At 40.3% G+C, this 17,824-nt stretch overlaps 1 protein-coding gene across 1 annotated transcript in view; it reads left to right on the top strand.

The window, feature by feature from the left end:
* The window catches only part of UBE2E3 (ubiquitin conjugating enzyme E2 E3), a 57,197-nt gene extending 41,949 nt beyond the window's left edge, over positions 1–15,248 (top strand). The window contains exons 3-5 of the mRNA XM_009960470.2: positions 11,015–11,147; positions 13,913–14,060; positions 15,151–15,248. Of these exons, the coding sequence (XP_009958772.1) occupies positions 11,015–11,147; positions 13,913–14,060; positions 15,151–15,248 (379 nt within the window). The remainder of the gene's footprint in view (positions 1–11,014; positions 11,148–13,912; positions 14,061–15,150) is intronic.
* Positions 15,249–17,824: the final 2,576 nt, after the last annotated feature.

Raw genomic sequence — 17,824 nt, forward strand, 5'->3', positions numbered from 1 at the left:
GTTTTGAAACTCTCCAAATATTCATATTCAACTAGTGAAACGTACATTGTTGGACTGATGGTTTAGCACCTAAATCAAGTCTGCCTTGTCCTTGGTACGGGACAGTTACTGCTCATCATGTTGAGACACACTCTACAGCTTATGTGCTAAAGGGGCAGAGTGGAATGGTGAAGAGACAGAGAGAGGATCCTGAGCCTCTACTTTAATAAATAGGACACTGTGGATCCAGAATTGCACTCGCAGAGTATAATTCCAGCATGTTTTAAGCCAATTCAGGTTGAGCTGCTGCAGCCCCCCACTTCTGCCCTACTCCCTGCTGCAGCTTCCCGTTCCTGTTCTTGCGCTGATGCTGGCATCCGTACCAGTCTGCAGCCAGCTGCTGCTTCCAGGAGCCCAGGCAGCCTGACAGCAATCCTTGGTAACTTCTCAACCCGCTCAGCACCACAGAGCAATTCAGTGTGTAATTTCACAAGCAGCACTACAGGTGTCAAGGGAAGGAAAGGAGTAAGGGCAGGCACAGGGCTGGTGTTGCTGTGGTTAATTGGTTGTGGGACACACCAGTCACCTTGCACCTAGGTCTACCTGAATGTGTTATACCCCAGAAGTTTGCTTTATATATTCAGATTGGCAAAAGCTCATTTGCAGAATTGTGTTTTTAAAAGTACAGAGGTAAAAAAATCTGATATCAAATGGATTAAATATATAAAAATTGTCAACAATTATAAACTCATGCCCTGCACTGATTGTGAAGCTTGTCAGCATTTTGCTTTAAGCAGAGTTTAAAGCCTGTAGCCACAGTTCTGATGATCATTTCAGACCATGAATCTTGTGAAAAAAGTGAAAATCTCATTTAATCAATCCTCAATGTAGGAAATTTTGTTAACTAGTGTGGGAACAGGACTAAAGACAGGCCTTCTGAATATTGGACTGTTGTGTTGAACGGGGTTCCTGTTTTTAGGCTAACCAGCTTCATGCCCCTTCAAAACAGCTAACTTCTTTCAATTCAGATGAAGTAGCTAGTGACAAAAGCCATGTAGTGGCCCCAACCATGTTCGGAAAGGAGTCAGACTTAAGAAGGCATCGTTGTTGTGCAGGAGGTGGGGAAAGGAACTGGGAAAGGCCAGTTTTGTTTTTGAGAAATACAGACTTTTACTAGTTATAGGATTTCTATCAGACTTCTATGACTTCAAGTTAGGCGTCTGACACAGGGAGCTGTGGCACAGCATTTTCTGTTTTGTTAGGCTATGGAAGAGGGAGGAAGTATCTAAAATAATAATAGAATTACGTTTGGAAAAAAGCCTGTGCTCAAAGGTTATGAAGACTGAACCAAGAACTGACTTAGATGATGTCAATACAGACTTCTTTTGAGGGAAAGTGTTCAGTGCTTGCTACAGGGCAACATTCAGGAAGTTAGTATGAAACAACTGAAGGTAAGAAACTAATATGCATGTATTAAAGATCAATAAATCCCTAGGTAGGTGCTTCTAATTCGGGGTGTTAATGTATTTTAGTGGCAGCAGGCTATCCGACTGAGACTGGTTTTGTCTTTCCTCCATCTCTGTGTGGGCAAGCTGTAACTTGTTGCTGAAGTTGAAAGCTGATTTTTTAGAGGGGTGAGGAAAAGGTAACTTGTAGCTATATTGCTGTGAAGTGGTAGAGAAGCCCAATCTTGGACATCCCAGAGGAGGAGGAGGAGGTTCCACTATAGGTAGCACTAGGCGTGTTGGGTGTTCATCTCCTTGATAGGTGGATACAGGTGCATTTCAGTGAAGGTGACTTCCCACCAATTCTGTCTTGGTCATTCATGAAGTACCTGAATAAATCACGTTCATTAAATTGCACTTTCTCATTTTACGACATTAGAAGAAAGTTTTTCCACAACTTTAACACTAAGTTTAATCACAGAGTCTGCCTTTAGGCTTGAATTGTCGGACTGTGGTGATTCTCTAACTCACTAATGTACTTTCTGTCTTGAAAAGTAGTATTCATAGGTGGAGTTACTTCCAAGTGTCGTCTGAAGATACATTCCTTAAAAAACAAATCATAATCCACAGAGCAGTGGAAGATTTTTTTAATACATTGGTCAGTATTTGAAATTGCCTAATGTTTAGGTATTTGGGGTAAATTGGTAGCTGGGGACTTCATTTTAAGAGGCCTAGTTGATTTGTCTGCAAGTCAAGTCTGTTGAAAATTGCCCAGTTATTGTTCCTAGGCATGAGTCTTTACAAATTGACTACAGTTTTAAAGCCAGTTGTATTTTTAGATTAATTAGATCCTTTAGTGAAACTAACTGTTTTAACTGTTCTTTCTTCGTTTATCTAAAGTGTGTGCATAAAGGATGTTGGGTATAATAGAATTTCTTTGTTGATGTTGTCACTGAAAATATTGGTAGAAAATCCTAAACTGGGTTTCTCAGTGTCACTTAGCTTTTTGATGTGAAGATTTTGCAGTGAATGATGGAGGTGACTGATGTCTAGAACACTTGGATGCCACAAAACTATTGGATAAGCTACTAATAGTGTATCTCAGTCCAGTGGGTAAGGTGATGGCCTGGCGTTTGGGAGATTTACATTGCAGTCGTACTTCCCAGCACGTTTTCTGGAGGATATTAGGCAAACAGCCTTGTGTCTGAGTACCTCCATTTTGTGTATTTGTGGGCAGATGCCTTAAACTAAGGCTGCACAGTTTCTCAGGTACCATGTGGTTCTTTCACTATGGATTGCTAGCATCAGTATGGAGGCTATAACATATTGAAGAATAAAATATGCATGTATCCCAGATGAGTTTTGTTTGTGTCAGGGAGTTGAGAAGGATCTTCTCTCATGGAAGAAAAGCAAAATTTACCATGTTTGCTAAATGCAGGTTCCTCAGTAATTTTGAGTAGAAGGAAAATGTGAACTGTATACCTGGTAGACAAATTTCTTTGACAAAGTGATTTGGCCTTAGTACAAATTGGGCTTTATACCAACAGCAAGAAAATAGCACGTGTTTTGCAACTAGTACTACTAGTGTTTCAACACTGATGACAGGGAGCTGGTCTTTTATTTTATGCTGAATTACAGCTTTGTTATTACGAACACATGGCGAAGGAGCAGGAAATGTTTCCTTTTACTGACTGTCCTGCTCTGTGTTTTAATAGGGAATATGGATAATTTCTTTAGTGTAGACATGTGAGAGGGGCTTCTATGCAGATTTCAAGATATTTAAAATAAACCAAATGTTCAGCATGAACTTTCTTCATGCCTGCCAGTCCTGTGATTTCTCTGTTCTCAAAAACAACTCACGTTTGGTAAACTTTTTATCTCTTGCCTGGGTGGTATATATTTACAACTCCTCTGTCAGGAGCATAGACGGAAACAATCTGGTATGTTTTGTTACCTGGTTTAAATTCAGTACTTCTGTTGTAAATTAGCAAACTACGTTCTGAGGTTAGTTACTTATCGGAAGAAAAATTACAAGACTCCTGCCTCCATAATTGGCTACGGTTGTTCTGGAAGATGGAGAGAACCTGAGCAGACTTCTAATAGCAGCAAGAAAGGTCCTAGGAACTAGCAGGAATACAAAGAAGAAAGTAAAGTTGAGCTATTGTAGCCATGAACTAATTTAATGGGGCTTTTGGCAGTGGAAAAACTATCAGCTTTCCAAATACATTACTTGGGTTATCTACATATTACAGCTTTGATGGAATTGTCAAATGATTTGTTACTCAGCTTCCTTTAGCAACAACAGTGTATATTCTTCCACTAGTGGCAAGTTTAGCGCTGGAGGTTTTACTACTCTAAAACACTACAATCTGGCATCTTTCTCTTTAGGGTGATTAATAGCAGATCTGCACTTGGTTAGATTCCCCTAATGGTACATTTTGATGTGAACCAAAAGCGGCCACATGATTACGTTTCTAAGCTGGACTGTGCAATCTAAAGTTTATGCCCTCTTTACGCTGGCTGCAGGAGGACAAATGATACCTGATTAAGCACAAAGCCTGGTGTTACAAATCTAATCCATTGACATTTTTGGAACATGTACGGCTTGGACAAGTTAGTTTACATTGGATCAGCACTTTGCTTTGGGTAGCCATGCTGCTTTTGATCTGGTAGGAGGAGCTCTCACGTTGGATTTACTGTTGCAGTGAACTGTGGCCTCAGGCACAAGCCCTGCACTGCTTTACAACCAGCTGAATTAGCAGGGGATCCATGAGTTAAAAATAGCCTTTTTTTTTAGAAGTAATTTCTAGATTTCAGTCTTAAGGGCATGCTAGACTTTAAGGAAGTGACAGAAGCAAAGGTTTTTACAGTGAACTAGACTCCGTGTATCCTCAGTTACACAGAGCCTCTGTGGGTCTGCTAGAAGCCGTAAATAACCTTTTTCAGCAAACAAATGTAGCAGGCAGTTCAGTGGCAGGTAAAATAAGAACAGTTGTAGCTATATAAAGAACAAAATAGACTGAAACTTACTCTTTGTAAGAAATTGCACATAACCTGGAAACCTTAATAATAGTGAGTATCTTATCAAAAAAGTGTTTTTGACATGGATTTGATATATTGCTGTAGACAATCCACATGTGTCCAACCCTGGGAAAATGCTGTAATCTAAAAATAGGGCTATACTTGAGTCTCTTGCCAGTGAAACCAGTATGCTTTCTGTGTATAGAGGATGTACTACCCAGATTCTGTAGGTAGAGGTGGTTAGGCACTGGCATCAGTAGTATGAACACTGAGAATAACTACTCCATAAGGTCCTGGAAACGAGGCATTGGAAAATAAAGAAAACGGAAATTACTGTCCATGCTTGTCAGTTTTTAAAGGTCACTGGACTGAAAGCCACAAACTTACATCTTTTAATTAATGTTCGTTTCCTTTCTTCTACTCTGTAACCAAAAATACAAGAGCACCTTCACAACTGGGAAAAGAGGATTAAGAAAAAAAAAAGTTAATGGATAAATTTTCTTCAAAATATTGAAAATATTGAAGCGGGAATACCACTACCATGTTTAACATTAAAAATATAGCTACTGGTAGCTCCAGGCTTCACAGAGTAACACTGAACTAACTCTCATACAGCTTGCACTGGTCAGAGATCTTTGGTTCCTTGTGAGACATTTTTTTAATTATTTTTTTTATTATCAGCAGCATAGCAGTGTGTACCTGTATCTAGATAAAAAGCTAGTGTGCTACAAGGTAGCAAGGGAATACAGAGCTAGAGAACCCTTTCTCGTGGCATGGAGGCTGAGGAGGATTTTCTGAAATACTGAGCTTAGAGGCTTGTGTTAGGAGCCGAGCTCTCCCTGCAGTAAGTGAAAAGTAGGTGTCACCAGAGGGGGATGGAGAGCCTTGGTATTAGGGAGTATTTAGATGCTCATTGTGCTGCAGTCGCTGATCTCTCTACCCTGATTGTCTGGGAAGTCTGAGGTGCAAACATCAGCACCCGCACCAGATACCTGACGTGGTAGATATGGCTCCCCACTTCTGTGATAACTTGAAGTTACCTGAGCCTGGGTCGTTCTCCTTCCACTGGAGAAGTGGAGTTCACCAAGCTCAGAAGCTTAGATGGTGAGGCAGGCAGACCCACTGCAGATGGGGTCTGTGTATTTGCCTGAATTGTGTATGCTGGTAGGATCCGTTACAGCCCCCTTAGCCTCTAGTGGCACAGCAGAACATCATCCAGCAGCTGTAGCTGAGACATTGCTGTCCATAACAAAGCCTTTTGTGCTGGTAACACGCTGAGTGCCTTTCTTACAGCAGGATTTGTAAAACTCAATTTCCGAAGCTGTGTTGCGGATTTTGCAAAACTCACTATGTAGCTTTATGAAGTGGATTTTTCAAGCACGAGGTTGTGAAACATACTTAAGAGCATTCATTCTTCCTTTCCTTAGTACCTTCAGTCGAATTAAGAAAAATCAAAAAGATATCTTACTCCTTTTTTAAAGCACTATCTTCACTTACATTGCTGTAAAAATTACAGTTATTCCACAGGGTCGCTGTGGTTGAGCAGTCTGTGAAGAGCTCCGGGAGTTTTACTTTTGCTCACTCTCATCTTGAGATAAGTTTGGGGAAGATGGAGGGGGATCTTCAGTTACCTAACTCTCACTCCAGGTACCCCATTTGGTTTGTTAGCCACTGCCTTTGTGATACCTGCCTGGGCATCAGACCTAAGGGTGGAGACTTTGAAAGGAGAGCGTAGGAAAACATTCCACTGCTTAAATCTGTGCTATGTAGGTACCCCCAATGGGCATGTTGGGATATAGACCAGTACCTTTAGTTTTATGGTACCAATGACATTTCTCATAAGACTGTTATAGAGTCTGACACTTTACTGTTGGGAAGCTTCCTAAAGAACAGATTTTTTTTTTTTTTTTTTCCCAGTTGTATACTATTACAGACCCAAATTGTTTCTCATAATAAAGCAAAACACCAAATTAACATCAAATCTAGCAAAATTACATTTTCTTTCACCCTTTTTCTTCTTAATTATTACAGTCTCAGTTCTTTGAAGTTGCATTCTGTCACCAAATTTAGAGCCCCATGTTTCAGAGGGGTGCTATTGACAGGAGAAGCACATTTAGCAAGTGCAGAAAGCAGCATGCTACTAGCATCATGTAGATCAGAAACTTCTTGTCCTAGTTTCTTGTCCTGCAGCTAGTTCCTTATGGACAGTTTTAATGCATTTTGATGTAGTGAGTTGTAGCAAATGCTGAATTCTGATTTCTGTAACAACCGCTGCGTCAGGAGTCTAGCAGACTTCTTGCTGGTGTGAATGCTGCTGCATCCATGTGAATGCTCGTAACGCTGTGCTGCGAAAGCTGTTCTTCATCTTCTTGAAACCTGAGAGCCAGGGTTCAGCAGAGTTAGGTTTAAAGGACCTGATGTGACCCCATGGGCCCCTAGAGCTTAACCTCACATCTTCTCAGATTCGCTATCTGAAGTCACATTTGTAAATTAAATCTGTGGAGCAGACTAGCTTGGATACAGCATTCTTATAAGTCATATGTCTTATCTGGATCAGGTATATATATCCCTCAGTGAAGTGGCATAATGAATATTTACTTAGGAAGCAGATGTAGCCAGTTAACTTTACTCTGTCAATTTATCTACTTTATTTTAAAAAATCAATTCAGCTTTTATATATGAGGTAAAACCCCCATAATTTCGCAAAGAATGTTTTGTCATTTCAATTAATTTGCATTGTTATTTTATCTGAGATTTTTTTTAGCCCATATTTTAAAAAATTGATTAAGCCGTTCTTTTATTGAGAATATACTGGTGATGCCTTTACAGAATTTGTGATGTTCTGTAAGCTAATTGAGGAGGGCAGCAGGGTCGTAACAATGAACTGCGCACATGTGCTGTGTAGCCAAAACACTGAAGTTGTCATCAGATCCATTGCTCCATCAAATTTTTGTGTTTTAAAGGACAGAATAGAGGAGGAGATTGTGTCCATATGGATTCCATGGGGGAAGTCAGAAGGACGTGGGTCTTTTAGTGATAAAAAAAGGAAAGGGAAGAAAACCGATGCGATTCCCAGTTGTAGCGCTCTGCCTGGGGTGTTCCATCCAGCGTGGCAGACAGCAAGAAAGATTCCCAGGCTGTCACTGACACAGCTGTCAGGGATTAAGGTGAGGTGCTGGAAGCCTATGCTTGCAACAGGGGACTGAGTCTCTTGAATAGCAGGAGAGCTTCTGGGAACAGAGCTCAAGTGCAGCCCCTAGAAGCACCTCCCGTGCCAGCCTCTTTAGTGCCCAACAGAAAAAAAGAGAGTATTTTTTCTGGGTGTATCAATGGAATAGAAAAATGCAGGCAGAGTAAAGCTTCCTTATTCCCAGTTTTCATCCCGGGTTTTTTGCTGTCCTTTGTGGGAATGGAGAAGGTAGATTTGCATCAGGGGGTGGCAGTTCCCTCCTTGTGGCTTTCCGCAGCACCGAGGGGATGCTCTGTGGTGACAGAGAGTCGAAGGCAGTGAGTGACCGCAGCGGGGCTCCGGCACTCTCTTGCAGCTGGGTACAAAACCGAGGTGTTGCCTGAGGCAGGACTGCGCAAGTGGGTGTAACCCCACTGTCCTGTCCTTGTGGGAATCATTGCAGAGGCCGAGACTGTTGTGAATAGGTGTGGTATGTTTTGCTGAGCCTTAGAGAGTGTGGGTTTGTTTACTTCCAAAAAAGATTACCTTGGTATGTATACAAAAGGCAAAGTAGGGTATGGCTGGCTGAGGATAGTCCCCAGTGGAGATACACGGGTGGTGGAAGCCAAGTTTGATGTCTTGTCTCTGCTCTTTCATGTCATAGTAATTACGGGGATTTTCAGGTTGCTAATGAAGCAGGGGTACCTTTTACACCACTGGAAGTGAGATACCACTTCAGCTGTTAAATAGAAATTTCACAAACCTCAATCAAGTGTAATGAAATTGTTCAATTTAACAATTTTCTCCTTTATCTGAGTGCTGTTATTGTTACTGCTTTGTGTTACTTTTGACATTGCAGAAGTCTTTTCTCTGCAATAGGAGGGGTTTTTAACACAGCATTTTCTTCCTCTTACAAGGTTAGGATTCCCCTTCTCACCTTATAGCCCGATCCTTTTATGTATTGCTAGCGGTAGCATAGAAGAGAAAGGCAGATAGTAATAGGCAGAGAGTTATTGCACTTAGCTTCTGGCTACTAGCTGATAGATGCCCTTGCTCTGACTTGGTAAGTGATTACCAGATAGTTTGGCACCGGACTGGTGCCACACTTAGTTGTGACTGATTCATTGGGCTGAAATATGTCACTAATTTAATTCAACTATTTCATTAATCTGATTGAATTGCATCCAGCTGTTAGAGGTGTATGAAAGAAAGGTACCTGACACATGAGGCAAGAGCAGTAACCTCTGCATTAAACTATAAAACAGTCATTAGGACATCTAATGCTGAAATTGAATTGCTCCATAGAAATTTGGTTTCCAAGCACAATACTAATTAGTTATAAGCTTGATGAATGTCAAGAATTAATTAAAACATTTCAGTGGCCTGTGTAGATTTTAAATATTGTCATTATTGCCCCAATATTTTCAGTTCTTACACTAATTGCTTTTTAGAGAGCATGAATGGAATTATATTCTGGAGTGACTGAGGGTATGAACGGTTCGTTACATCGTCGAAAATGGACTCCTTCCTCCTTGCCTCTGGATTTCCTTTTTTTTTTTTTTCTAAAATTTATCTACTATGTTTCTTCCACTGTCGTGCATGCATTGCAAATAGAAAGCCAAGATCAGCAGGTTTAGATCCAAACTTTATTTTGACAGCACTTCTAGTTTTTATTTTTTAGCTGTCCTCTGGAGGCCAGCACACTGTGGTTACCTACTTTCATTTTGGCAGCAGGAAAATAGCTACAGCTCCATCAAATAATTTTTTGGTTTTAATTAAATAGGATGTCAGCCAAAATCCATTACTATTTTGTGCTATTAATGAATACCTGCAACAGTTTAAACATTTGGTACGTGAAATGTCTACAAGATAAAAAACATGTTGGGAAATTATGGATTGAAAGGGAATTCGTAATCAAAATCAGCTTTTGGTTGTTTGTCAAATATGATCTTAATGTAAAAATAGCTAAATTTTTGGTGTGGGAATTGCAGATGCGTAGCGCAGACTGTTCGTGTTGCTTGTCTCTGATGAGTGTCTCCACATGTTTGGCTACACAGGAAGGATGAATGTCCAACATACCATGTTATAGACTGCAGATATACATATGAGAAATACATGAGGTGACATGACATGGGAAGAGCCTTAACACTTGGAGGGCTTGCAGCGAAGCTCCTCTCGGAGTCGAGCAATGCCAGAAACCACAAACTCCCAGGCTACAGCTTGGTGCTGTGCCCTGTTGCCTGCTTCATGTGCAATCACGTGACAGTCCTCAGTGCCTTTTCCTTGGGACCACAAAGGGAGAAGGATGGGGACAGTTTACCATGTGTCTGCGAGATGTAGGTGGTGCCTGAGAGGCTGCTGAGGTGGGGAGAATTGAAAGGATGTTTTACAGTGCCATGTTACCGACTCGTCTGCGTAGATGTGATGAATCCACCATGCCTGTGTGAGCTCAGCGGTGTTGTTTTCATAGCAGTCAGTTTGAATCTCAGCGGTTCAGATTCAGGACCTTTTGTGGAAGGTTAGGTTAGTTTTTACCCTGAGACTTGCTTACAGAATTAAAATTGTGCTTTGATTTTTTTTTTTTTTTTTTTTTGTAAGGAGGTTAAATGGTTACTGTGTGATAATAGCATTAAGTATGATGGCTCAGAAGTCAAGAAAATGCTTGTTCATTATCCCTTGTTTCAAAGCTTCACTTTAATAATTAATTACACAATAACCTTTCCCCTAGTGAGAAATGCACTCAGTATTGTACTTCTTAAAATAAATTATTTTTGTCTAGTAGTCTCAATGCTGATTGCCTGGAGGCATAACACAAACATATCCTGAAGAAAGCAGTTATTTGGATTGACAGTGCTGTAAGAAGCTCCATTCCAGGTTACTTGATTCTGTCTCTCCCATCCCAGGTTTTCCTGCCCAAGGGTGTAACATTTCACTCTAGCCTATGAAACAAGTGTGTAATAAATGTGTATCAATATACGTGTAAGTCACGGGTTTTTTAACTGGAGGTATGATCTGTTTAATGGCTGGAGAAGATGAATGTGGTCAAGATTTACAGCTCATTTTGTGTACGGATATGATGTCATTGGAAGGGCATGACATAGAAGCTCAGAGCAACCACATATTCAAGAAAGCAGATCTAGGGGTATGTTTCAGACAGTGACAGTCCAGTAGTTCATGGTCAATCTGTTTCATTGCTGTATCTCCAAAGGGACAGGGGAGTGCCCATCTTTTGTGCCTGTTTAAAACACTGAGCCCACTGAAATCAGTTGGACATTAGGCAGATGTTAAAGATAGGCACGTGGTTTGTATTAAACAAAATGAATGTAGAGGGAAATCCGTAAAATGCCTCTCTCAAAGGCAGCACTGACTCTCTTTCTGTCTCCTCTTTTTTTTTACGCAGTGCTGGTCCTAAAGGAGATAACATTTATGAATGGAGATCTACTATACTTGGACCTCCAGGTTCTGTATACGAAGGAGGTGTTTTTTTCCTGGATATCACATTTTCATCTGACTATCCATTCAAGCCACCAAAGGTAAGGGTAAGGTTTTTATTGTGTTTGTCTTTTCTTTTCACATGTGAGAAGAATGTAACTTGCAGCAAGTGAGTGCTCATTGCTTTCTGAATACCAAATTTGTTTATGGTCTTTTGAAAACTACAAGGTCTAAAATCTTGGCTCGCAGTTTCAGAAAAATATCCTCTATCTGATTTCCCGATTACCACAGTCATTACCGATTTCCAGCCTTTACCAAGTGATAAATGAGATGATAATTCTAGTCAAGAATTAAGATTCAAGAAATTTTAACAGAAGAGAGTGCAAGACCTTCTTATGCTGCTTATGCGTATTGGTTGGATGGTTGCACTCAGAGAGTTGTGGTCAATGGCTCGATGTTCAAGTGGAGACCAGTGTCCTCAGGGGACAGTATTGGGACTGGTGCTGTCTAACATCTTTGTTGCCAACATGGACAGTGGGATTGCGTGCCCCCTCAGCAAGTTTGCTGACCACACCAAGCTGTGTGGTGCGATCGAGAATTGTGGAAGGAAGGGAGGCCGTCCAGAGGGACCTGGACAGGCTGGAGAGGTGGGCCCAGGACAGCCTCATGAAGTTCAACACGGCCAAGTGCAGAGTCCTGCACCTGGGTCAGGGCAGTCCCAAGCACAGATACAGGTTCGGTGATGAGTGGATTGAGAGCAGCCCTGGGGAGAAGGACTTGGGAATGCTGGTGGGTGAAAAACTGAATATGAGCCAACAAAGTGCGCTCGCAGCCCAGAAAGCCAATCGCATCCTGGGCTGCAGTGCTGTGTTCAGCATTGGGGCCCCCAGCATAAGAAAGACACAGACCTGCTCAAGCAGGTCCGGAGGAGGGCCATGAAGATGACGAGGCGGCTGGAGCACCTCCCGTGTGAGGACAGGCTGAGAGAGTTGGGGTGGTTCAGCCTGGAGAAGAGAAGGCTCTGGAGAGACCTTCTAGCAGCCTTCCAGTACTTAAAGGGGGCTACAGGAAAGGTGGGGAGGGACTCTTGATCAGGCAGTGTAGTGATAGGACAAGGGATAACGGTTTCAAACTGAAAGAGGGGAGATTTAGATTAGATATTAGGAAGAAATTGTTTACTGTGAGGGTGGTGAGACACTGGCACAGGTTGCCCAGAGAATTTGCGGATGTCCCCTCCCTGGCAGTGTTCAAGGCCAGGTTGGATGGGGCTTTGAGCAACCTGGTGTAGTGGAAGGTGTCCCTGCCTGTGGCAGGGGGGTTGGAACTAGATGGTCTTCAAGGTCACTTCCAACCCAAACCATTCTATGGTATGGTTCTATGACTGCTTCTTCTCATTCCAGCTACTAAAATAGATGTATAATAAACTTTTTTCTGTTATGAATCAGATTCTATGTTATATATTTTCACTGTTGCTAAATACATGTAGCAAAATAAGAGAAAGCTAAAATAAATTTAGATAGACAACTAGACTGTTATATTGTGACTTCAAATTGGATAAACTACAGTGATTATTTCCATTATCGTAATATATCAATCTATTTACTGCTGGTAAGATCAGCCACCTTGTTTGATAATAATTTTTAAGCAAAAGCTCTTTTTATTAAATGAAACTAATCTTAACTTAAACTAAAATTTCATTTCCTTGCGTAGTATGGACACTTAAGAAATTATAATTTACTTACAGGTATCAAAGAAGTTAAAAGTTGTTCCCTTCTCCCCTCTCTTAATGCCAAATTACAACTCTTGACCAAGTCGCCCAAAAGGACACTGCTGACATTCACGAAGATTAAACACATACTACCGCACAATGTTTCTACAACTTACGGCTCTTGTGGCTGTAACATTATTATAAATCAAGTACCTTTTTTCATTCCCAGAAGGATTACAGCATAAAGAATAATGTACTCTCCATGTATTTCCCACTTCTCTGAAACCCAGAAAATTTATGAGTTAAGATTGTTATAATGAAGTGATGCAGAGTTTTAGACAAATTCCTCATGAAAATCTTGTAGAGGTTTTTTTTTTAGAGCATGATCATTTTTTAATTTTCAGTAGTTTCGGAAAACATCATGGATTTTTCCCCCTGTATCAGTATGAAAAAGAAAATTTTCCTTATGTTCTTGTGCTTTACGTAATTGAAGCCCTTAAATATTTCTAACTTCTTACTTGTGAAGAATTATGCTTACATGCTGTACCGATACTAGTCTGAAATAATTTAAAAACAAGGATGGTGTTAGTGTGATAGCATTGTTTCGGCTGTATATTGTGTCCTGCCTAATGAAGGGTAAGGCAACAATTTCATTGCTAATTTGAACCAGAATAATACAATACTCCAATTTTAAATACTAATTTTCACAGTCTATATTTAGGCTTTTGGAAGGAAGGAAACATCGACTAACGCTGTACATGCAGCCAAATTCTGTCTGCTTCATCACCTTCAGAAACCACAGTGAAGTTACATTTGTGATTAGATGGTTTTTGACATGCAATATGTTTATTAAATAGTCTACAGTATTACAAAGTGTGTCCTAATATTTTGTGGGTACTAGACAGAGAGCCTGTGTGAAAGCAGTTTATGCACCAAAGTTCTCCATGGTAGGTTTCTTAAAGGTAGCCATGACTACAGTAAATACACATTCTTCTGTTAAATAATTGTCTTTTAGAAAATGAGCAGAGAGGAGCTGCCTCCACAGAAGCTCTGCAGAACTGGGAGCGCCCAAGGCACTGCCGCTGTGCAGAGACAAGGGACAGCATCCCTGGGCAACACTGCATGACTCTCTTTCTGCCTCTTATGCTATGATTCTAGGTTACTTTCCGTACCAGAATTTATCACTGCAACATCAACAGTCAGGGAGTCATCTGTCTGGATATCCTGAAAGACAACTGGAGCCCTGCTTTGACTATTTCAAAGGTTCTGCTGTCTATTTGTTCTCTTCTGACAGACTGCAACCCAGGTAAGGAGCTGATAATTTACTGAGCGTCCACTCTTAGCTGTTTGACTTAGTTGCCATGGAATGTAATCTGTATACCTGATTGTATGCAGATTAAATAAAAATTAATATCTTTTAAATTGAGGATGAAACACTCCTGCTTGGATGCGGTCCCACATTTAATGGTGCTTTTCACTCGTGTGGCACAACAGAAAGTAAAAACCATTAAGACTTTTTTGTCCCAAGGTATGGTGGAGAAAATAAGCCAATGTCTTTTGAAAGTCTGTTTTGCAGGAGCTCCAGCAAGTGAGTGGAAGATCCAGGAAAGCAACAAAGTTCTCTTGAGTTATAAACTCATAAATCCTTCAGGTCGGAAGGGGCCACAGGAAGTTCCTTCTCTTAAGGCAGCAATTGAAACGTTTAATCTGGCAAATGTGAGGGGGATGATGTTCAGAGAGATTTTTGCCTTTTTCAAAGAGAGTTCCTTGTTCCTGTTGGGAGGGGAGGAATTCCACTGGAAGCGGTACATTTCTCGGCCACAGCTGTGTGGCTAGTGTCATTAGGCAGTGAATGCTAGTTGCCTGCAGTCAGGGCAGGAACTGAGCAGTGGCCTTAAGATGACAGTTCATTTACAGAAGATGAGTAATGATCAGGGAGAAATGGATCAGCCTCTTCAGTACAAAAGTTTGATGACTCTTGAAGCAAGCTGGATCCCATCAGTCCGTCGGCGTGTCCCCTACAGTCCTGATACCCTAATGTACACTAGTCTTGTCCAGCAGTGACAGGAGCGCGCCAGGCTGCACTCGCTGAATGTCCCCTGCACCCAGGGGCCCTTCCAAAGGGGTGAAAGCAGGGCACCTGGCTGGGGCAAGATTAATTAATATACAGATGACCACAACAGATTTTTCTGTTTTCTTTTTCTGTTCGTTGTGCCTTGTGTGCTTTCTCTTGGAAATGTCTTGTATGATAAGAGCCCCGCTGTATCTCACAGCATTTTCTGGCCTAACAAAGACTCTGTTTTGTAACAGATTCTGTATTTTAAATCGGGGGGTGCTAGGTTATTATTATTTTATTGTGGAATGGTTTCTAATGCATCTTCTCCTGCCTTTTGCAGCTGACCCTCTGGTTGGAAGCATAGCCACTCAGTACCTGACCAACAGAGCAGAACATGACAGGATAGCCAGACAGTGGACCAAGAGATATGCAACATAAATGACAAACTACTTGTGCAGTGTGAAGGTGCAGAAGGCAACTTTGCAGTGTGCAACAAATCTTTATAGCCTTTACAATACGGACTTCTGTGTATATGTTATACTGATTCTACTCTGCTTTTATCCTTTTGAAGACTGGGATACTACCCCCCGAAAAGGTAAATGCTATCAAGAGTAGAAATTTGTAGCTGTAGATTAGTTATGTTTAAAATGCCTACTTGCAAGTCTTGCTTCTTTGGGATATCAAAATGTATTTTGTGATGTACTAAGGATACTGTTCCTGAAGTCAACCAAATATTATAGTGCATTTTAGCCTAATTCATTATCTGTATGAAGTTATTAAAAGTAGCTGTAGATTACTAGGAATTATGTCATTTGTATTAAACCCAGATCTATTTCCAATATGTGGTACATGCTGTTGTGAAAACTGTTTTAACTTTTACCTTTGTCAGTTTGTAATGAAAGGATTTCCTTTTTCCCGTTGTAGCTCAGAGAGCACCCAGTGTATCATCTCAAACACAATAAACATGTTCCCCAAGGAGTAGTTTCTTTGTTTTCCTATTTTAAATTAATATTTTAATAAATTTAATTATAGTAACAAGGCAGGGCCAATCTATCACAGATCCCTGTGGATAATCCTTAAATTAATATACATAAGCAAAGTCTTGCTAGTAAATGTTTAATGCACACCTGTGGATTGTTTAAGTTTTCCCTGTTTTGTTTTTAACAGAACAAATGTCATTTCTACAATTTCCTTAAATTTAATACTGTTCAGCTCTTTCTCAAGCTGGAATGAGAGCATTGCATATGCTTACTCCAGAAGTTAATGTAGCTGGTTGCTTCAGGGCCAGTCCTGCTCTCGTAGCAGACTGCCTGAGTCTTGCTACAACTTTTTTTCACAGGAAGAGGGCCAAGTTAGAGATAGTCTAGTGCTTTTGTTTCTGAGGAAAGCCAGTCAGACTTGCTGATCTAGAGGACTACAGTTATCCATTGAAAATAGTCTTCTAAAGCATAATTGAACACTATATCATCTGTCCAGAAAAGAGAGGAGTAGAATAAATTTAATCAGATTTTTATGACATAAAAACAGTTGTGAGGGAAATGAACCTTTGTTAGTGAAAATGAAATCTGTAAAACTTTTAGACTACGTTTTCCCCCTTCACTTTCTGGCTTGGAAATTTTGTAACATCTGTAAGTAACAAAGAAATACAGCTTTATAGTACATACTGTTCGAAAAGTAGAGTCACTAATAGTTTTATAATTTAAGCTTTTATAGGTTGCCAGTCACAATACTGATTATAAAAAAAGAGATGATCCCTATAAATGATTTTTAAAATTACACTTAATTTTAAACTTTACAGTCTCCCTGACTACCTGGTGTTTTTGAAGATAGTGTAGCACTTCCATCAATAAGATGCTCTGCTCATTTGATATATGAAAACTGAATGTTAAGTTTAAATACTAAAGCAATAGAAAAAAATGTTAAAGATGTAGATCTAAAGTTAGTGATCACTATATAGGTCCCTGTTTTTTATCACATAACCTTTGACCATGAATTGTCCACCCTACTTTAAATATTTCTACAGATTCCTGAAGGTGGCTTGAAGAACTGTGTATCCCAAATATCTCAACCTAGAAGCCAATCTCTCTTGGTAGCTACAAGATAGCTTTAGACTTAAGGTTATAAAGTGCAAAAGGGAATGAGAAACAGGGGAACTGGCAGGTGAATATGTCTACGTCAGGTAACAGACTAATGCCAGGAGATGAAGTGCTGGAAATCACTGCTGAAGGTGACCAGAGTTTCGCATTATGTCATTGGACGTGTGAGAAATAGCACAGATTGGCAAAGAAACAAGGGGCTATCACATCCGGGCTGGTCGTCTAAAGTCTGCTCACTGCTGACCATGAGCGCGCTCGTGGGTGACGGTGCTCGTACACCACTCCAGTGACTTTCCCATGAAGAGCAAACTATGTATTTCACACGTAACTGTGTTGCCTACAGAATTTACAGATATTTATATCATAAAATATTATGGTATAAAAATACAGGTTTTAATCCTAATTTTAATGTATTTTGGTTTTGTATTGTACCTACAACCTCAAATACCTAGGTGTACAAGTGGGATGCCTTGTTAGTGTTGCCCCATCTTGCCTTCCTTGCAATTGGATCCTTTACACTGAATTCCCATCCTTTTTTTTTTTTCCTGTTGGTTTGTCATGAATCTGTTCTTTTTTTAATGTAGTTTTTTTTGTGTGTAAATTTTATATTTACTGAAGTAAAGGTTGTTTTTTGTGTAAACATTTAAACTTTAAAAAAAAAAGAGAAGAAGCTAATTTTGTTTCTCAAGTTCTCTCTGCTAAACCATGCAGTAGAAAGAAATTTGTATTGTTAAATAAATCAATTAGTTGTTAAATGAGAATGTGTGTCTGTTTTCATGGGGAGGGGAGAAATCCCTGCTGGAAATATATCCAAAATACCAGTTGCAAAGAGCATCTGATGTTTTCAAACTATTTCCTTCCTGGCTGTGCTGGGGTGATACCGGACACTACCAAAGCACAGCACTGATCCTATTTTAT

Source organism: Leptosomus discolor, chromosome 5 (assembly GCF_034619465.1).
Source record: "Leptosomus discolor isolate bLepDis1 chromosome 5, bLepDis1.hap2, whole genome shotgun sequence".
Taxonomy (NCBI): domain Eukaryota; kingdom Metazoa; phylum Chordata; class Aves; order Leptosomiformes; family Leptosomidae; genus Leptosomus; species Leptosomus discolor.